Source organism: Coregonus lavaretus (genome assembly GCF_964263955.1).
Source record: "Coregonus lavaretus genome assembly, chromosome: 38".
NCBI classification, from domain to species: domain Eukaryota; kingdom Metazoa; phylum Chordata; class Actinopteri; order Salmoniformes; family Salmonidae; genus Coregonus; species Coregonus lavaretus.
In genome coordinates this window covers 5,294,801-5,317,161 of record NC_140025.1, presented here as the reverse complement: position 1 = coordinate 5,317,161, position 22,361 = coordinate 5,294,801, and the positions used below count along the sequence as shown (strand labels likewise).

At 41.1% G+C, this 22,361-nt stretch overlaps 1 protein-coding gene across 18 annotated transcripts; it reads left to right on the top strand.

Moving 5' to 3' along the window:
- Positions 1 to 153: 153 nt before the first annotated feature.
- On the top strand, positions 154 to 22,299 carry LOC311112371 (RNA-binding motif, single-stranded-interacting protein 1-like). Of its 18 annotated transcripts, none has more exons than XM_084155466.1 (13): positions 154 to 559; positions 8,304 to 8,455; positions 10,059 to 10,117; positions 10,315 to 10,406; positions 12,100 to 12,260; positions 12,399 to 12,478; positions 12,589 to 12,701; positions 13,953 to 14,093; positions 14,244 to 14,294; positions 18,354 to 18,455; positions 18,668 to 18,736; positions 18,912 to 18,987; positions 19,276 to 22,299. In XM_084155466.1, the coding sequence occupies exons 1-12, from the start codon at positions 509 to 511 to the stop codon at positions 18,978 to 18,980; spliced, it is 1,140 nt and encodes a 379-aa protein (XP_084011592.1). In that variant the 5' UTR covers positions 154 to 508; the 3' UTR covers positions 18,981 to 18,987; positions 19,276 to 22,299. The 18 variants fall into 18 exon arrangements, with proteins under 18 accessions (XP_084011592.1, XP_084011588.1, XP_084011597.1 ...); XM_084155462.1 differs by having other exon boundaries at positions 158 to 559; positions 18,668 to 18,748; XM_084155471.1 differs by having other exon boundaries at positions 172 to 559; positions 18,668 to 18,748; positions 18,897 to 18,987.
- The last annotated feature ends 62 nt before the right edge of the window (positions 22,300 to 22,361 follow it).

The window sequence follows — 22,361 nt, the reverse complement described above, 5'->3', positions numbered from 1 at the left end:
GCGTATTACATGCATCTTTCATGGTAGTGACTGGTTATATGTTGGTTGTCAAACATTTAAACGTGTTCTGTATTCAGAATATTAACACTAACCGTACTCAATAGCAAGGTTATTTAATTATATCTTGAAACGCCCCTCTATTGTATGCGCAATGGTTTGGTCTGTAGAGGTGGGACTCGGGAGCGGTCAGCAGGACGTCGTAGATCAATGAACTGAACTGAGTTTTCTGCCAGGGTTGGACAACACTTTGGTAGTATTAAACCATATAGTCTACGCAGTGTAGCCTATGTCAGGTAGCCTACAGATGTGACAACGCGACAAGGAAATTTGGATCATAATCGAAAACGGAAATACCGGAGTTTATTTTTTAACCCGGTCGATATGCGGATTTTTTCCAAATAAACCCACTGGATTCTAATAAACGGGTCCGCATGTAGCTTTATCCGATAGTTTTTTTTGTTGGGAAACAAGATTTTTATCTCGGAATAACTGGATTAGGCTATCCAGGATGATCTTTGCAAATACTGCCAACCCGTTGAAGAGCACATATCGGAAGCAGGTAGGCCAAAAAGCCCTGGCTGGGATGGTCCAAAACGGTGCCATAAGTCCCTTGAACGCATCCAATTCGAATGCGCGCACGGCCCACTGTCTTATCACCTCAGCTAACACGGTCACTAGAAGCGACAGTCGTTATTATAATGTTATAACACCGTTCACCGATTGTCGGGTTGCAAAGTCATGTAGTGCGACTGTCCGTAGCGCACTACACTACATTTTGGTCAAGTTTGTTCTGTGCATTAGTGTCCATTTTATATTATCGGCTTTGTCCTTGAATTAGCATTACAGAATAGCCTATCTAGCAGATTTTATTGTATTAGGCCCTAATAGCTTATAACAACCATCATCCAAATATATTGATTTCTTAAATAGGATAACATTTTTAACATTCAGATACCTTCTGAATGAGCAATTCGATGGGTAACTGTTAATGGGATAGGCCTATGTGATTTATGATAGAATTACGGACTAATTTACAGAGGAAGAGGGAGAGAGAGAGACCCTCCATATGGTCCAGGTAACCCAGGTTTAGATGCTGAACATCTATCAGGCCTACTGCTGTAATAACATTACTATAATGTTCACAAGAAGAATCACCTATACACTTAACCTACACCGTTTTATTTCCCCAGCCGTTCAAATGTAGGCCTATGATATTCTATCTCAACTTCCTCAAGTCTTGGAGGAGAAATACATTATTTCTTCAGCATGTTTTGAATGAAAATAGGCCACAAAGGCCACAAAAATGTATGGCATTTAAATTGTAGTTCATATGTCCTATTTGTTAGATTCCTTGTAGGACTGAATAGAATAGGAATAGAACAGAATACTATAGAGTAGTTATGATGATGCATAGCTACAGAAGGCCCTGTAGGCCTACTGCATCTTAGATTCCTTGTTGGTATTGTTAGAATAGAACATGTTCTGTATACTGTCGGTCCCGCTCCACCACCTGAGTTATTTAGGTAGAGTAGGCCTTCTGGTGAGTGGCATGCTCAGCTTCTGCCTAATGTGGGTCAGTGTGCTGGAGTGAACATGGGTGTTCATGCACCTATAATGAGCCTTTTCTGGTGTAGCTACTAATGCTGTGGTTCTATACCACTACTCTGTTGTAGTTTACCACTGATTCAGCTGTCTAGTCCACAAGATGGAGGTGACTGCGATTTGTAGCTATATCCACCCTGAACGATTCCAATTAGGACTGCAGTTGTTCTTTACCACTCCACACTGTAGTTCACCACTGATTCCAACCTGGACTCAGGGTAGAGGTAACATAGTAAATGTAAATCCGGGACACTCCAATTAGTATGATATGTTATGGTTCGTATGGTATGACTCCCGAGTGACGCAGTGGTCTAAGGCACTGCATCGCAGTGCTAGCTGTGCCACTAGAGATCCTGGTTAGAGTCCAGGCTCTGTCGCAGCCGGCCGGGAGACCCATGGGCGGCGCACAATTGGTCCAGCGTCGTCCAAGGTAGGGGAGGGTTTGGCCGGCAGGGATGTGGGTTCGTTTCCCACGTGGGGCCAGTATGAAACAAAACAAACAAAAAAACATGTATGCATTCACTAACTAAGTCGCTCTAGATAAGAGTGTCTGCTAAATGACTAAAATGTAAAAATGTAAATGTATTAATTTGTGGATGTCCATCATCCATTTCGTATGATATGTTACGAATTGCAAATCGTACAATATGTTACGAATTGCAATTTGTATGAATTTCCAAAACATATGATATGTTACGAATTCCAATTTGTTGTGGCTAACATTAGCTAGGTGGCTAATGTTAGTTAGGCTAGGAGTTAGGTTTACATTTAGGAGTTAGGTTAATTAAGGTTAGGGGAAAGGTTAGCTAACATCCTAAGTAGTTGCAAAGTAGCTAAAAAGTAGTAAGTAGTTGCAAAGTTGCTAAAATGCTAAAGTTGTCCGTGATGAAATTCGAACACGCAACCTTTGGGTTGCTAGACGTTCGCGTTATACGCCCTATGCAGAAATCGTTGTGCCATTTCCTGGTTGCTAAAACTCTAATAGTTAGCCTAATTTCAGTTTCTGACAAAATAAACTAGTATAGTGTAGAGAATCATTGTACCATCTAAACCGCTGTGAAATATTTTCCATAAGCAAATATATTGTTGTTTCAGCTGTTTGAAGCTGGGTTACAAAACCGAAAGTAAAAGACGCAAAAACAAAACTTAAGAACGGGAAGCATAGAAATAGTGCACATAGAACATATCTACCGCTTCTTAGACTTGCTTTCAAGTAGAATGATAGATCTATAACTCACATTTCTATGTGAATTTGATCGGGTCGCCCAAAAGTTACATATTGCCACTTTAAGTAACCTTCTGTCTTATGTAACCATACCAAACTTAACATATACTAATTTCAGTGTCCCCGATTTATATTTACTATGTTACGTCTAGTCTATGAGACCAGGCTGCTGATTCAACCATCTAGTCCACAAGATGGAGGTGATTGTGTGTAGATTCTGTGGGTAGGCTTAGTTTATCTCCCCCCGTAAAAATATATCCATAGGCATAATAATCTGGTGGTTCAGAATTAGTTATGCAATGGTTCTTCATTCTTTGCTTCTTCAGTGATTCTAGTCCACAAGATGGAGGTGATTATGTGTGCATTCTGTGGGTAGTTTTAGGATATCTCTGTCCTAAACGATATCAATAGGCCTAGCCCTAATTCATAGTGGTGGCCATCTTAATGTAATTTAGCTCACCATTTTGTTTTGGTAAATATGCACTCAAATGGTGGAAGGCAGAACATGTTTTCTTAATTCACAGATTAATTGGTCTGCCGCATGCCATTCTAGATTTTTGTAGAGTGGCTTCTGCGGGGTTGGAGCTATTTTAATTAATGAGTAAGAGGAAGGAAATGCCTTGCAGAGGAGGGCTCTGGTTTACCTCAGAGAATGTGTGGTAGTTTCCCACTGACACACCAGAACAGACTGTAGTACTAGGAAGGAACCGTGCTGGAAGGAGCGTAGACAGCACCCCACGCAAGAATGTCACCAGGGAAATAGCCTAGCAGCAGGTAGCCTAGCAGCAGGTAGCCTAGCGGTTAGACTGAAAGGTCGTTAGTTCGAATCCCTGAGCTGAAAAGGTGCACTTTACCCTAATTGTTCCAGGGTTGCCGTGAATAATGGGGGAGTTGGGATATGCAAAAAACACATTTTCAATTCACATGTGTATAATACACACTTGTACATGTGAAATAGGACAAATATAAGCACCCATTATTATAACCTATAGTGCATTGTGCTATGCATAGAACCAGGGTAAGTAGTTGTTCCTGACCATGTGACCAGGAAAAACTCCTGCCCCTATTCATCTCACTATATTTCACTGCCGACATTCTGGACCTTGGTGAAATGGAAAAACTCCATGCTAGAAAACTCTAGAAAGAACAGTAGTGCTGAATCTCTTTTCGCCAGGCATAATGGGACCCATGTCATCCCAAAAAGTTATACTTTTGACTCATCTGTCCATAGAACATTCTTCCGAGAGTCTTGATGATCATCCAGGTGCTTTTTGGCAAACTTCAGTAAACTTTTTGGATGAGATGGGTCCCATTTATGTCTGGTGAAAACCAAACACTGCATTCCACAATAAGAACCTCATACGAACGGTCAAGTATGGTGGTGGTAGTGTGATGGTTTGGGGATGCTTTGCTGGCTCAGGACCTGGACGACTTGCCTTAATAGAAGGAACCATGAATTCTGCTCTGTATCAGATAATTCTACAGGAGAATGTCAGGCCATCCATCTGTGAGCTGAAGCTGAAGCGCAGCTGGGTCATGCAGCAAAACAATGATCCAAAACATACAATCAAGTCTATATGAAAATTGTTAAAAAGCAACACATTTGAAGTTTTGGAATGGCGTAGTCAAAGTCCAGACCTAATCCCAATTCAGATGTTGTGGCAGGACTTGAAAGGAGCAGTTCATGCTTGAAAACCCACAAATATCGCTGAGTTAAAGCAGTTCTGCATGCAAGAGTGGGCCAAAATTCCTCCACAGCGATGTGAGAGACTGATCGACAACTACAGGAAGCATTTGGTTGCAGTCATTGCAGCTAAAGGTGGCACAACCAGTTACTGAGTGTAAGGGGGCAATTACTTTTCACACAGGGGAATTGAGTGATGCATACTGTAACTTTGTTAATTAAATAAATAAAATAAGTATCAATTTTTTTGTTAATTGTAAACTCAGGTTCTATTTATCTAATATTAGGTTTTAGTTTAAGATCTGATAACATTCAGTATCAAAAATATGCAAAAATAGTTTTACACGGCACTGTGTGTGTGTGTATATATATATATATATATATATATATATATATATATATATATATATATATTATTTTGTTGTTCAATGTAATATATATATTACACTGAACAAAAAATATAAACGCAACATGTAAAGTGTTGGCCCCATGCTTCATGAGCTGAAATAAAAGGTCCCAGAAATGTTCCATATGCACAAAAAGCTAATTTCTCTAAAATGTTGTGCACAAATTTGTTTACATCCCTGTTAGTGAGCATTTCTCCTTTACCAAGATAAACCATCCATCTAACAGGTGTGGTATATCAAGAAGCTAATTAAACAGTATGATCATTACACAGGTGCACCTTGTGCTGGGGACAATAAAAGGCCCCTCTAAAATGTGCAATTTCGTCACACAACAACATGCAAAAAATGTATCAAGTTCTGAGGGCGCGTACAATTGGCATGCTGACTGCAGGAATGTCCACCAGAGCTGTTGCCAGAGAATTTAACGTTAATTTCTCTACCATATTCCGCCTCCAACTTCGTTTTTGAGAATTTGGCAGTACGTCCAACCGGCCTCACAACCTCAGACCACGTGTATCCATGCCAGCCCAGGACCTCCACATCCGGCTTCTTCAACTGCGGGATCGAGTGAGACCAGCTTCCCAGACAGCTGATGAAACTGTGGGTTTGCACAACCGAAGAATTTCTGCACAAACTGTAAGAAACCGTTTCAGGGAAGCTCATCTGCATGCTCATCATCCTCACCAGGGTCTTGACCTGAATGCAGTTTAGCGTCGTAACCGACTTCAGTGTGCAAATGCTCACCTTCGATGGCCACTGGCACGCTGGAGAAGTGTGCTCTTCACAGATCAATCCCGGTTTTAACTGTATCGGGCAGATGACAGACAACTTGTATGGCATCGTGTGGGCGAGCGGTTTGCTAATGTCAACGTTGTGAACAGAGTGCCCCATGGTGGCGGTGGGGTTATGGTATGAGCAGGCATAAGCTACGGACAATGATCACAAGTGTATTTTATCGATGATCCTGAGGCCCATTGTCATGCCATTTATCCGCCACCATCACCTCATGTTTCAGCATGATAATGCACAGCCCCATGTCGCAAGGATCTGTACACAATTCCTGGAAGCTGAAAATGTCCCAGTTCGTCTATGGCCTGCATACTCATCAGACATGTCACCCATTGTGCATGTTTGGGATGCTCTGGATCGACGCGTACGACAGCATGATCCAGTTCCCGCCAACATCCAGCAACTTCGCATAGCCATTGAAGAGGAGTGGGGCAACATTCCACAGGCCACAAACAACAGCCTGATCAACTCTTTGTGAAGGAGATGTGTCGCAAATAGTGGTCACACCAGATACTGACTGGCTTTCTGATCCACGCCCCAACCTTTTTTTAAAGGTATCTGTGACCAACATATGCATATCTGTATTCCCAGTCATGTGAAATCCATAGATTAGGGTCTAATGAATTTATTTCAATTGACTGATTTCCTTATATGAACTGTAACTCAGTAAAATCTTTGAAATTGTGGCATGTTGCATTTATATTTTTGTTCACTGTGTGTGTGTGTGTGTGTGTGTGTGTGTGTGTGTGTGTGTATATATATATATATATATATATATATATATATATATATATATAATATATGGGGATTAGAAATAAATATATATATATATATATTTTTAAGATTAGTAGTGCTTTTTTCTTTTTAGCTTGACATGCTATTTTAGCCTTTATATTAATCAGTCGTATTAACCCTAACCACATTAACCACATGACATATAGCTGATGCACTAGCTCAACAGATTACACAAACTCACCTCTACTGTCAGTTGTAGCAGGGCCGTGTAGTGTGACTACTGCTGACAACTACTATATGCCCTCCAGTGGTGTAAAGTACTTAAGTAAAAATACTTTAAAGTACTACTTAAGTCGTTTTTGGGGATATCTGTACTTTACTATTTATATTTTTGACAACTTTTACTTCACTACATTCCTAAAGAAAATAATGTACTTTTTACTTAATACATTTTCCCTGACACCCAAAAGTACTCGTTACATTTTGAATGCTTAGCAGGGCAGGAAAAAGGTCAGTTTACACACTTATCAAGAGAACATCCCTGGTCGTCCCTACTGCCTCTGATCTGGTGGACTCACTAAACACACATGCTTCATTTGTAAATGATGTCTGAGTGTTGGAGTGTGCCACTAGCTATCTGTACATTTCAAAAACAAGAAAATCATGCTGTCTGGTTTGCTTAATATAAGGAATTTGAAATTATTTACTTTTGATACTTAAGTATATTTTAGCAATTACATTTACTTTTGATACTTAAGTATATTTAAAAACGAAATACTTTTAGAATTTTACTGGGTGACTTTCACTTTTACTTGAGTCATTTTCTATGAAGGTATCTTTACTTTTACTCAAGTATGACAATTGGGTACTTTTCCCACCACTGATGCCCTCAAGTTAGTGTAGGAGCGATTGTGTGTACCTCCCAGTGGTGAGTCAGTTGATTAGGGCATGAGTCAAATAATCTACACACATACATCCTTGTTATTTCCCTGCTGCATTCACACATTATATCACAATACAAATTAGAATGTCATCATGGTTTAGATATCCAAAACCGGATGGGAAATTGCTTGATAAGATGGAATACACTGTACTTGAAAAAACACATAATGATGTGTTTATAGTTTACGTGAAATATAATCTAAATCTCACGTCACCAGCTAAGAATGGCACGCGAGCCTATCATGTCATAAGCTTAGGTTGATTCAGTTAAGCTATAGTCTAGCTTGGGGGGAATGCACTGCTTTGCCTTGCGTGCCAGGAAGGTGATGCTAGGTATATATCTGAGCCTTGTTGACAGTCTGTGGGTCTTATCACTGAAGTGCCAGCTACCAGCATCTCACCTTGAGTAAAAGCATGAAGAATATAATGATACTGTGTACGTTTCCTGCCTGTATTGACATGACTTTAGACTGTTATGTGTCTAGGAATCCACTGAGGTTGTTGTGTGCCTATGGGGAGGGGGGATTTCCTAAATTCCCAGATTTATTTTCTGGGTGTGGCACAAAGACCACACTGGAGGCCATGTTTCATATTTGCATAGGCAAGGGACACCAGTTTGTCTCTGTGTGTGGGTGTGTCTTTGTCTGCGTGCCGGTGTGTGTATTTACCGGTGTGTGTGTAGGTGTGTGTGTGTTTAGTCAGTGACATTGTGTGTGCCTGATGTCCTCTCTTGTCTCTCTCCTGTGTAAATACCATATACTGTAACTACAAATATGTCTGAGTTGAAACTCGTCTCTAGTCTGTCTAGGATTTCCATTTCTTTCCCGGGTTGAGGCACAAACACCACTGTTTAGACGGAGGACAACGGAGTGACAGTGTGTTTACTGTGTACCTGACAGTGTCTTGTCTCTTCCTCCAGTCGTACCCCATGGCTCCAGCCAGCCCCAGCACGGTGAGCACCAGCAGCAACAGCAGCACCACAGGATGGGACCAACTCAGCAAAACGAACCTGTACATCCGCGGCTTGCCCCCAGCAACCACTGACCTGGACCTGGTCAAGCTCTGTCAGCCGTGAGTACACAGTATACGCACACACGTCTACACAAGCACTGACTGACTGACACACATTATTATGATGAATTAGAACTGCTTGTACCAACTATATATGGCAATAACATATTAATGTGGACCATGCATGAACCAAGCATACAGTCCACTAGCTAGCACCACTCCAACCAACTAAACCATTGGAACCAAGGATTAACCAACTGTGTTTACATGATACTGTATCTGTAGAGACTAGAGATTAGGGAAAGTGACTGTTTTCTACAGTATTGGGATTTGTGAATGCAGCGATTGTCATGTATGGTTGGGTTTGTCTCTGTGCGCCTCTGGCCTCTGCTGGACCACAAGCATATGGAGCGAAGCGTTCAACCATGTTACCAGGGGCAACAGCCACTGTTGCTGTGTTGTTTGCTTGTGTTTTGCTCCCAACGGTGTTCGCCTGCTCGCTGGCACAAAGCAGAAATGAAAGAACCTTTCATTGCAAACAGGCTAATGTTAGCCAAGCATTTAGTTCAACCAAAGCATGATGCACGTCCTTAAAATACCAGTTCCGCAAAACGGCTTTGCATCATTTCAACTCGGGCATTTCTGTCTGAGTTTGATCATAGTTTCTGGCACAGGCTGTGTTTCAAGTACTGTAACATGGAGTGTTGACATGAACAACTAGTTAGGCTATGCTAGGCATCTATTGTTTTCTCTTTGGACTAACGTTAGGCTACTCTTTGACATAATGTGTGTTATCTCTTAATATAGCTACATCCCACCACACATATTTGACATATTCTGACAACAGGATGTATGTAGCTAGGTCCCTTTGTGGGAAGTCAACTTGTTATTTTTACGGTGCCCAAAGCTTTCAGAGATTTATACATATATGTGTATGCTACTGTGTAAATACTATAATGTGTGTTTGCATGGATTGCATTAACCTCTTGTCTTTAGTCTGTTGTAATTATTGACATCGATCAGTGACTCGGCAGTGCCTTTTAGTATGCCAGTTAGTATGAGGGTTAATGTGGTTAAAGATATAATGTGGTTAAAGATACAATAATGAATTGATTCTCTTAAATGAGTCTACTGAAATAACATGGTGTGCTGTGTGGTCATCTGGCACAATATGTTCCCTCCAAGCCTCACAACCCGGTTGCCTCACACGGCTTAAATGGCTGCCTTTTTCTTAGCGATGATGTCATGCATTCTTGTGCAAGCCGAGCGTTCTGACTCCCAGCCCTTGTTATATAAGTTTAGCAGTAGATAGACACTGTCTCTGTCTATGATATATGGCATACAGTATTCTTTTAATGAATTTGTATATTAGCAGGCAAAATGAACCCCCCCCCCCCCAGCAAGCAAAACTGCGAAAGTGGTTGAAATGACGTAACTACAACCATATTTGAGTTGTAAACTGATTGTATTGACGTCATTTCAACCAGACTTACCCTTTGGGCCTTCATAACACATACTGTACCAAATAAAGAGGATCGGTAGATTGAAATATAGTTTGACCTTTAAAACAATAATGTATGCATATTGTAATGATAATCAATACAATTAAAGGATAAGAGAGCAACATCCTGTTATTAACATTTGATTCTTCTTGTGTTCATAGATACGGCAAGATCGTATCGGCAAAGGCTATCCTCGATAAAACAACTAACAAATGTAAAGGTCAGTATCATGTATTCCAATATTTATCTCCATTTCTCCAATGTATCTAAATAAATGATATATTTTACTGTTGTCAGATAGTACCACACACTGGTCTGCTACACAGAAAATGCATTTGCGATGTAATGTAAAGCAAACTAATATCAAGTTGTAGTATTGTGAATGACGGTTGTTTCTGTCCTTCCCCACTACTCCAGGGTATGGTTTTGTGGACTTTGACAGCCCTGCTGCAGCACAGAAGGCGGTCCATGCTCTGAAGACCAGTGGGATACAAGCCCAGATGGCTAAGGTGAGAGGAGCCCTGTGTTCTTCTGGTAGCAGGACAACATTGGCCCCTAGGTCTGTCTCTGCTGTTTTGTAAATTACAATGACAGATAATATGGAGCAGTAGACTGTGAGTGTGTATGTGTGTGTGTGCGTGCGTGCATTTGTTTGCTTTCTGTGTGTGTGTATGTGTACAATGTATGTGTGTGTGTGTATGTAAAGCAGAGCAGCAGAGTCAGTCACATGACCCCAGCTGACTGGCTGTTCAGTCGGTGACCCCATTCACGATCTCTACTGAAGCCAGATGTCCTCCCTTCCCTCTCCCGCTCGCTGCCAGAAAACAGTCGGTCGGCACGCACAGAACAGGACGGACAGCTTTCTGCTGCTACACAAATATTATGACTGTCTGTCTCGTCGCACAGCAACTGATCTGGGCTAGGATACTCCCAGTTAGCATTTTATGCTGTGTTATGAGTTAGCATGTTATGCTAACGTTCCATGACCAATTACTGATGTTATGCTTATTAGTTTTTATACTTCTTTGGTGAAATAGGGTGGTATTTTTTTCAGCCTCAACCAATGATTTGAACTACTCCTCTCCTCCAGTGGTGGAAAAAGTACCTAATTGACATACTTGAGTAAAAGTAATAATAGAAAATGACTCAAGTAAAATTAAGTCACCCAGTAATATTCTACTTGAGTAAAAGTCAAAAAGTATTTGGTTTAAAATATACTTAAAAGTATAAATCTCTTCAAATTCCTTATATTAAGCAAACCAGACGGCACCATTTTCTTGTTTTTTTAATTTACAGATAGCCAGGGTCACACTCCAACATTCAGACATAATTTACAAACGAAGCATGTGTGTTTAGTGAGTCTGCCAGATCAGAGGCAGTAGGGACGACCAGGGATGTTTTGTTGATAAGTGCTTGAATTGGACAATTTTCCTGCCCTGCTAAGCATTCAAAATGTAACGAGTACATTTGGGTGTGAAAACGACTTAAGTAGCACTTTAAAGTATTTTTACTTAAGTACTTTACACCACTGCTCTCCTCCCTCTCCCAGTTTCACCGGTTACACTTTTCCACAGAAATGTTTCTCTGTCAGCACATTTTCTCTCTCTCTCTCTCTCTCTCTCTCTCTCTCTCTCTCTCTCTCTCTCTCTCTCTCTCTCTCTCTCTCTCTCTCTCTCTCGACCTGTCTAGCTAGCTCCTGTGTTTCTGCCGAGGCCAGCAGAACACAGTGTGTCTGTATGGTAGCTGCATAACTGTACTGCTTAGCTGTTTAGCTCGTAATGCTAACGATGGGAATGGCATAGGGAGAACAGAAGCAGTTGTTAAATCTATGGAGAGGATGCCTAGAAAAAGAGACCAGTCGCCATTATGAGCAAATCAAAGGCCATAGAAACTCAAGTCCTTGATAACGCATTTACAGAGTTGTTGACGGAAGACCCCACATGCCCTGGATGTGACCGTCACTAAGGCAACACACAGCCCTAGCTAACTCATGTTCAGTTGTGTTTTTTTAATCCTGGCTTGGATATCCACAAAGACTCAAATCGTGTCAACGCATAATTGTAATCAGAGTGAAATATTCATGTAATTGTCCTCAAGTGCTATTGTGTTTTAAGTTGGTGTTGCTGTCCAAATTACCTTTGATTCTTTGGAGGAAAATGATCCTAATACTTCTCTATCCATTTCTCTGTCCCTCTCTCTAAGCAGCAACAGGAGCAGGACCCCACCAACCTGTACATCTCCAACCTGCCTGTGTCTGTAGATGAGCAGGAACTGGAGGGCCTGCTGAGACCTTTTGGACAGGTCATCTCCACACGCGTCCTCAGAGACTACAGCGGGGCCAGCAGAGGGGTCGGCTTCGCCAGGTGAGAACATCTCAATGCTCAGTAACAGTTTGACGGAGCACCGTGTTGGTAACTCGAAGGGTTGTGGCTTCAAATCCTGCTACTTTTTCTAATTTAGGTCCCATTCCTTTATGTGTGACTTATGTCTATTATTCTCAGGATGGAGTCCAAGGAGATGTGTAACTCAGTCATAACCCACTTCAATGGGAAGTTTATCAAGACGGCGCCTGGAACTATGGGTAAGACCTATATTCTCTTATACTGTCTTATGCTTTGGGGTGCAATGCTCCCTTTTTGGTTTTGCTAATGATGATGATGATGGTGAGGATGATGGGTTTTTCCTCTCCAGCTCCATCTGAGCCCCTGCTGTGTAAGTTTGCTGATGGTCAGAGGAAGAGGCACAGCCACAGTCCCTACATTCCCGGCGGTCGCACATGGCCCCGAGAGGGAGACCTCAGACTTGTAAGTGCCTCTCTGTCCGTCTCGTCTGTCTGGATGTCTCTGTGGGTGGACCCACAACTGCACGTTTTCTCTCCCTGCCAGGCTCTCCTGTTGTCAGACACACAGCTGGTGAACAAGTCAGACTATTACAGTATCTAAAAATGGGACGTAAATGTGCAGTAGCTAGTTGAAATACTTCTCCCAAATCACTGACTAAATAATAAAGGCCATCTTAAGAATAAATGCATTACCTAATTTCTAGTGTTGACTGACTTGCCCAGGGCCTAGTGTTAATCCTATCCTGAGAGACCAGTTCATTAGAGAAGGGGTTCCCAAATCTTCTCACTTGCCCCCCTTCCAGCATTCGGGAACATCCCGCGTCCCCCCTGCGCTCGAGCACACGCGCCACGTCTATTTCTATGGGCACAAGCACAAGTTCATGACCAGTGGTGTAAAGTACTTAAGTAAAAATACTTTAAGGTACTACTTAAGTAGTTTTTTGGGGTACCTGTACTTTACTATTTATATTTTTGACAACTTTTACTTTTACTTCACTACATTCCTAAAGAAAATAATGTACTTTTTACTCCATATATTTTCCCTGACACCCAAAAGTACTTGTTATATTTTGAATGCTTAGCTTGACAGGAAAATGGTCCAATTCACACACTTATCAAGAGAACATCCCTGGTCATCCCTACTGCCTCTGATCTGGTGGACTCACTAAACACACATGCTTCGTTTGTAAATGATGTTGGAGTGTGCCCCTGGCTATCCAAAAAAATTAATTAAATTGTGCCGTCTGGTTTGCTTAATATAAGGAATTTGAAATAATTTATACTTTTACTTTCACTTTTGTACTTAAGTATATTTGAGCAATTACATTTACTTTTGAAACTTGAGTATATTGAAAACCAAATACTTTTAGACTTTTACTCAAGTAGTATTTTACTGGGTGACTTTACTTTTACTCAAGTATGACAATCGGGTACTTTTTCCACCACTGTTCTTGACACAAACTGTTCACACCCCTCTTGTTGGTGGAGTAAATTTTGCAGGTTTAAAGCTTATTTCCTGCAATACTACACAATTATACCGGCGCCCCACCTGCCGACCCCAGGGGGGCGCGCCCCACAGTTTAGGAACCACTACATTAGAGCATAGCCCATTACAGATCATAGTACTGATTGAATAGTTGGTATTGTGATGCTAATGTAACGGTTAGATGATAAGGATCTGGTTTTGTGTGACAGTTGTGTTTTGTCCTACCAGGGCGGGATGACTCTCACCTACGACCCCACCTCAGCTGCTATGCAGAACGGCTACTATGCCTCTCCCTACACCCTGACGGCCAATAGGATGATGGCTCAGCAAGCCATGTCTCCCTACATGTCTCCTGTCACCTCCTACCAGGTAGGCACATCATTAATTAAATATAAATGATCAAATAAAGATGATAGTCGCTTTGGATGAGACCGTCTGCTAAATTACTAAAATGTAAATGTAATGTATGTAAAAATGAAGAATGTGGCATGAGGTTAACCCTACCCTTTCATGTTCTAGGTACAGAATCCTTCCTGGATGGCCCACCAGCCATACATCATGCAACACCCGGTAAGAGAAATGAAACGATGTCTGTCTTACTCCACACACACAGTGCTAGAAAATATGGAGTGTCAGACATAATTTGACCACAAATGGAGTACTACTCTACCCTGGTACAAAAACACAGTGAAAGAAACTATGTCTTACTCAACTCACAGCACTATACATACTGCAAGTAAGCATTTAGTTGGATGATGTATACCGTGCGTATCTCGTACATACGACTAATAATACTTGAAACTAAAATATGTTACCACAGTTAGTCGGCTACTTCCCTGGTACAAAAACATAGTGGAAAACAATATATATACAGTACCAGTCAAAAGTTTGGACACACCTACTCATTCAAGGCTTTTTCTTTATTTTTACAATGTTTTACATTGTAGAATAATAGTGAAGACTTCAAAACTATGAAATAACACATATGGAATCATGTAGTAACCAAAAAGTGTTAAACAAATCAAAATATTTTTTTTATTTGAGATTCTTCAAATAGCCACCGTTTGCCTTGATGACATCTTTGCACACTCTTGACATTCTCTCAACCAGCTTCATGAGTAGTCACCTGGAATGCATTTCAATTAACAGGTGTGCCTTCTTAAAAGTTAATTTGTGGAATTTATTTCCTTCTTAATGCGTTTGAGCCAATCAGTTGTGTTGTGACAAGGTGGGGGGTATACAGAAGATAGCCCTGTTTGGTAAAAGACCAAGTCCATATTATGGCAAGAACAGCTCAAATAAGCAAAGAGAAACGACAGTCCATCATTACTTTAAGACATGGTCAGTCAATCCGGAAAATTTCAAGAACTTTGAAAGTTTCTTCAAGTGCAGTCGAAACTGGCTCTCATAGGACCGCCACAGGAATGGAAGACCCAGAGTTACCTCTGCTGCAGAGGCTAAGTTAACCAGCCTCAGAAATTGCAGCCCAAATAAATGCTTCACAGAGTTCAAGTCACAGACACATCTCAACATCAACTGTTCAGAGGGGACTGTGTGAATCAGGCCTTCATGGTCGAATTGCTGCAAAGAAACCACTACTAAAGGACACCAATAAAAAGAAGAGACCTGCTTGGGCCAAGAAACAAGAGCAATGGACATTAGACCGGTGGAAATGTGTCCTTTGGTCTGGAGTCCAAATTTGAGATTTTTGGTTCCAACTGCTGTGTCTTTGTGAGACGTGGTGTGGGTGAACGGATGATCTCCGCATGTGTAGTTCCCACCGTAAATCATGGAGGAGGTGGTGTTATGGTGTGGGGGTGCTTTGCTGGTGACACTGTCTGTGATTTATTTAGAATTCAAGGCACACTTAACCAGCATGGCTACCACAGCATTCTGCAGCGATACGCCATCCCATCTGGTTTGGGCTTAGTGGGACTGTCATTTGTTTTTCAACAGGACAATGACCCAGCACACCTCCAGGCTGTGTAAGGGCTATTTTACCAAGAAGGAGAGTGATGGAGTGCTGCATCAGATGACCTGGCCTATACAATCCCCTGACCTCAACCCAGTTGAGATGGTATGGGATGAGTCGGACGGCAGAGTGAAGGAAAAGCAGCCAACAAGTGCTGAGCATATGTGGGAACTCCTTCAAGACTGTTGGAAAAGCATTCCAGGTGAAGCTGGTTGAGAGAATGCCAAGATTGTGCAAAGCTGTCATCAAGTCAAAGGGTGGCTATTTGAAGTATATATTTTGATTTGTATAACATTTGTTTGGTTACTACATGATTCCATATGTGTTATTTCATAGTTTTGATGTCTTCACTATTATTCTACAGTGTAGAAAATAGTAAGAAATTAAGAAAGAACCTTGAATGAGTAGGTGTGTCCAAACTTTTGCCTGGTACTGTATATATATATATATATATTTTTTTTTTATCCAGTCGAATAAACACTCCAAACAGCCTACCCGAACGCTCGGAGGCGTCCGCATGGTCCTAAAGCACACCGTTACCTGGTTTTCAATCACATTCCAATGATAAAACTGGGGGGGGGGGGGCAAAAATGCAATTTCAGAATGTGGCGGGGACATGTCCCCAGTGAAAGTTGCACCCCTGTATATATCTTATTCCACTGATAAAATATGTTGAGAGGCAGACATATCACACATTACCTCAGTTAAAAATACCCTGATTCAAAAACAGAATGTGTTACTTTAATCAACGAGTTCTGCTGACGCTGCAGAATAAACACCCCCAAAATCTGTGTGGGAAGAGAAGAGATCAGAACAAAACCGAGCCGAGCCCAGTTCTGGGAACCGGAACATTCCCTCATATTTCAGTGAGGGCGGAACCAATCAATTGTTTTGATTAGGATTTAAAGGGGAACCTCCCCTGGTGAGTTTAAGCTCTTGAGCTCTTTTCCTTTTATCATCTGGATGTGACACGGTGGATTAAGGTTGTGTCTGAATTTGCACCCTATTCCCTATATAGTGCACTACTTTTGACCAGAGCCTGAGACAAAAGCAGAGAGCTCTCTTTTCCTGTAGCTAACTGACTCTGGGCTCTGGTCAAAAGTCGTGCACTATGTAGGGAACAGGACAGGGGTATTCAACTCTTACCCTACGAGGTCCGGAACCTGCTAGTTTTCTGTTCTGCCTGATAATTAATTGCACCCACCTGGTGTCCCAGGTCTAAATCAGTCCCTGATTAGAGGGGAACAATGACAAATGCAGTGGAATTGGCTTTGAGGTCTAGCGTTGAGTTTGAGGGAAATAGGGTGTGATTTGGGACCGAGATACGACTGTGCCTCTCTGGCCTCTAGCTCTCTGCTCCCACTGCCGTATGGAGCCAACAGGAAATGCCTGCAGCAGACACGGTCTTATGACTGAAGCCATTTGCATCTCTCAGCAGATGGTTTCAAGTAGAACAAGTGTCTGTGTCCGTTTCCCCCCATTTTGACAAGGAAATGGTACATTCCCTCAAGGCGTTTTGGCTTATACAGATGGCCTAAGGCCTAAAAAATATGTATTTTCAGGGGGTGCAGCGGGCGTTACATTTTTTAGCTGAGCTTGTCTGATTAATCGAACTAACTTGAAGTCACATGTTACACTTTATTAGTGCTTTTTGAGGTCGATTCGGTTTCTGTTCGATTCAACAACAGAAAAATCACGGTTTTCGGTTTCTATTATTTATTTTTACATGAAATGCACTATGCAGTATGTGGGTTGAATGCTGTAACAACACAGAATAAAACTATTAATAAAAGTCCCATGATGGTAGTGACTGACCATTACTGCTTATCACTTATTAACCATCATTTATTCACATGACTATAGTTTAATAAAATATTTTATTCGATTACTTTATTATTTTATTCCAAGTCACTATCTCATCAATATAAATCTGCTACCTATCCTTTCTGACAAAACTATTTTAGTAGTTCTTCAAAGTAAATAAGGCATACTTTTATGACTGCTGAAAACCAACTATCAATCACTAAGATCATGCATTTTCAATCTTGCAAAGCAACTGATTTCTATCCCTCTCGTTCTCTGTTCTCTCTTCTCTGTCTCCATGTCTGCTCCGCACAGATCGGACAAGTTTAAACCTGGCACGCAATGGATTATGGTCATTGTAGTTAATTACCATGTTTTCTGCGCTAAACTATGTAGAATATTGGCCTGTTGGAAACTACAACTCCCTACATCGCACAGTTCAGGCTTGATCTGATTTATCTCTACAGAAACTGCACATCGAGCTCACAAAAAAAACGAATGAAATGGAATTCAAATAATTGAACCAACGTCTGTCAATTAGTTGAATAAAAAATTACCGACATTTCGGTTAATCGCTCAGCACTACACTTGGTAGTGTAATTACGTCTAACCAGTCCCTATTCAGCCCTGTACAGAATCAGTGTTATGAATGATTTATGAATCAGTTATTACAGTTAAACCTAACCACAAATTCCAATCATTTTAAAGCCAGGCATTTTTACCTGCAGACCTTCCATTGATCCTCGGTGTATTTGAGTATAAGGATGACCTTGTATTGATACTAGAATTATAATCTCTCTCTCTCTTCTCTCTCTCACTATCCCCCCCTCTCTCTTTCTCTCTCTCTGCTACAGCAGGCTGTAATGTCACCCTCTATGGACCACTCCATGTCAATGCAGCCCACTGCCATCATGACACAGCAGATGGGCCATCTGTCATTGGGCAGCAGTGGAGCGGTGAGGGGGATTCTGGGAAGGGGGAGGTGCAATTTAGTTAGTCTCATTTTACCTGATGCAAACTCAGATCTAAACAAGTGCACAGACGCTAAGGACTAGGGGGGGCTTTGGGATTGGGTGAAAATGAGTTGGCTACCTTCCAAGGGGTTCAGTATCCCTTAAATCACGATTTGAGCTAATCTAAAATATTGTTTTTTTTCTTGTGACAGCAGTATATTTCAGCCAACGCTGCAGTCCAGGCAGCCTATATCCCTCAGTACGCCCACATGCAGCAGACAGCCGTAAGTTCTGAGGTTTGTCTTTGCCATCTCATCGGGTTGATCTCCTCTCATTCATTCATGTCTCATCATGAGTACAGCCATTTTACATCCAATTTTACATCCCATACCATTACTTACTTGATGGTGCTAATACCAGATATTAAGATGTGAATTTACACAGTTTGTCCCTCTTCAGGAAAATGGTTCACAGCAGCAAGTGGATTCGTCCAACAATTCGTCTCCCTACAGTCAACAGAGCAAGTAACGATAAGGTATGTGCTTCCTTATGAGTCCCTTTATGAGATGGAAGTGATCGTTTTAGTGGTACTGTAGCACTGCTAATAGTAGGAGTCACAAGAGGTTGGTGGCACCTTAACTGGGGAGAACGGGCTCGTGGTAATGACTGGAGCGGAATCAGTGGAATGGTATCAAAAACATCAAACATATGGTTTCTAGGTGTTTGATGCCATTCCATTTGCTCCGTTCCGGCCATTATTATGAGCCGCTCAGCAGCCTCCACTGGTAGGAGTAGTGATCCTGATTGTGTTGTGTGTTGTCAGGTGACTTCTGTGAGCAGTAATGGATGCTGTGGGCACTGACTCATGATGTCACAGCCACTCCTGATTGGACCAGACCAGACTTCAGTAAGAACTCTTTTGCACAGCTTCAACCAAACAACTGTGTATGATGGAACCAACAGCAATGATACTATGGTGTGTAAAACGACGATAAAGGTGTAAAAATGGACAAAACCAACAATTATTCCCCCCTTCAAAACAGGAAAAAATAAGTTTTATTTTGATAAACGAAAAGACGTGTATTTTTTACCACGGATTCTCCAAGTGGATGCAATGGGGCAAGTAGCCTACAGCGTGATGTTAAAAGATGCATGAGATTGTTTTTGTTTTTTTTAAGAATCTGTTGATTTCCAATGGGTTTAATAGGTAGTTTATTAGTCAAGATATATGATGAAAAAGATGTTGCTTGCAAAAAGTGTTCATTTGGTGAGGTGTTACTGGTTTATATTTTTGGTCTTTATAAGATATTTTCTTTGAAATTAGGCTTTTAGGGTTAATGTCTGACATGATTTTCTGTATCAGATTAAATATGTAGGATTGGCCGTTTGGCAGCTGTCAATCAATCTATGGATAGAGAACTGATGAAGAAGCAGACATTTTGCCAAATAGATGATGGGTTGGATAATGTGCCTTCCTCTAACATCATAATAGTCATTGAACATAGCCTGGCAGAATCCAAACTGATTCACTGTTTCACTTCATTGTGATCACAGTATTCAGTCTGGTCTAACCAGGCTACATTAAAAAGAACACCCACTCTTAATTAGAACTACTGTCAGTCCATAGGAAGTTCTCTTTAGATTTGACAGTGTAGGTGTCTTGTTTTAATTTGTCATATTTCACACACAACCAGGGATGTGGACCTCCATCAAATGCTACACGTACTGATCTCATCTCCCCAACTAAGACAATATAGCCTACAATCGAAATAAAAAGCACAGACAGATTTAAAAGAAGTGCAAGCTTGAAATTGTGAGGTAACATCAAGACGGTTTTATTTTTTCTCTGCTATTTTTTACTTCTACAGATACAGTAATATTAATAAAAAATGCTTAACTTTAATGATGAAATTACAATCTGTTTTACTTTACGCTAAATTGATGGGGTTGTCTTGAAAGAAAATACACATTTTTGCTCTAATGGTCATCTTGACCATGTGTGGTCATGTGTGACTGGTTTTATCTACCTCAGAGTTCTGTCTGGGCTGGTATGGTTGGGTTTGCAGGTCCAGCCCGCCTCACCAGAGAAGAACACAAAGGCTGCGGACCAAATCGCACCCTTTTCCTTATGGACTGCATTACTTTTGACCAATAGGCTTTTCCCATAGGGCTCTGGTCAAACATAGACTTAGATAGACATCACATCATTGTATCTGTCCCATTATGGCGTCTGTGAAAGCACGGGCAGTGCCATTGAGGCCATCTCCATTTTGAAATACATTTTCTTCTTCTACTACTTCTAAGTTGTTAAACAAACTGAAAGAGTGCACACTGCCATCTAGAGTGTGTTGTTTAAACAGGTATAAAGACAAGGTTGGCGATTTACTGCCACCTGCAGTTATGGAATATTTACTCACAAGTATAATTCATTGTGCTGATACCTCCTGGTGACCTGGATGGAATTATGTGATCCTTCCTTAAAGGGATACTTCGGGATTTAGGCAATGAGGCTCTTTATCTACTAGCATGCTAGCAGATACCAATAGACTTTCAGTCATTGTGCTAACGCTAGTTAGCATTGGCTCGCGAAACTACCTCTAACTTCATGGATACTGGACACAGAGACATAAAAATGTCTACAAATTAATTTGACTCTGGGGAAGTAGATAAAGGGCCTCATTGCCAAAATTCTGAAGCATCCCTATGGTCCTCTGTAGCTCAGCTGGTAGAGCACGGCGCTTGTAACGCCAAGGTAGTGGGTTCGATCCCCGGGACCACACGTACACAAAAAAATGTATGCACGCATGACTGTAAGTCGCTTTGGATAAAAGCGTCTGCTAAATGGCTTATTATTATATCCCTTTAACCCATTAGAAGTCCCACCCAGTTGACTACTTCAAAATGGTGAAAGTCCTCAATTGCGCTGCCAGTGCTAAAATAGGCTTTTGGGCACTAGAGTCCTCTATGAATCTCTATGGGTCAAAAGCATTGCACTATAAAGGAAATAGGGTCCGATTTGGGACGCATCCAAAGCCAAGCTCAGGAGCTGGCCAATAGCAATTTTTACATTTATCTCATGATGAAATCTGCCTCCTACTACTCTGTCCTCAAATAAAGAAACATCCTGTTTTGTTTAGTAAAGTATCATGCTAAATCTTGTTTTTGTTTAGTTTTCCCGATATGAACATTGTTACAGGTGGAATATGGTTTTCGCTCCGCCTTAGTTTTGGAGTCTCCAAAGTTAAAAGAAAAAACAAAGTGCTGCTTGTCGAACTGAAGTTCCAATAGGCTGGGGAATTAGGTGTTTTTTATAAAAGAGGAATGCAAACCCACCACGTGGTAGTGTAGGCCGGCTTGACTTTATCTATTCTTCCCTTGAAACACACACACACCTTCTCTGTATGGGACTTTGTGTTGGCAGTCAATGTGGTGACGGGGTTGCAGAAGTCTGAAAGATGGAAGTTTAAATTGCAACCATGATATTTTTAGTCTTGCATAGTTAGCGATGTCTGAACCAAGTGCAATTCTGTGTCTGGATCAATAGGCTAGTTGTACAGCAAATTCAACCAACATTGTGTGATATAGAATGGCTGATGACAATAAATACAATGAAATAGTAGTAATTTATGCAGAAAGAGAGATTTTTTTGTTTTACATGTCCGGGTGATGATGCTGCTGGGTATCATCAGGTAGAAAAAGAAAAAAAGACGCTCATTTTGTATTTTTGTTTCCTTATGTATGTTACAGTCATTGTTTTCTATGTCGGTTTCACCAGATTGTTCTACCAATCTTATCCTTGTGCTTTCCTTTATAAAAACATTTGAATAAAACCCCACCATGAAGCCTATGATGTGAGTCTGTTTAGTCATTATTTTTGATGTATTTGTTTACTAAATATTAACTGAACCC

What these genes read in the sequence shown, in the direction of transcription:
- LOC311112371 (XM_084155460.1), top strand. Translation starts at nt 509, where the DNA reads ATGATCTTTGCAAATACTGCCAACCCGTTGAAGAGCACATATCGGAAG. An exon ending in AACAACTAACAAATGTAAAG is followed by an intron (nt 10,118 to 10,314) that starts GTCAGTATCATG and finishes CCACTACTCCAG; the next exon opens with GGTATGGTTTTGTGGACTTT. An exon ending in TACAAGCCCAGATGGCTAAG is followed by an intron (nt 10,407 to 12,099) that starts GTGAGAGGAGCC and finishes CCTCTCTCTAAG; the next exon opens with CAGCAACAGGAGCAGGACCC.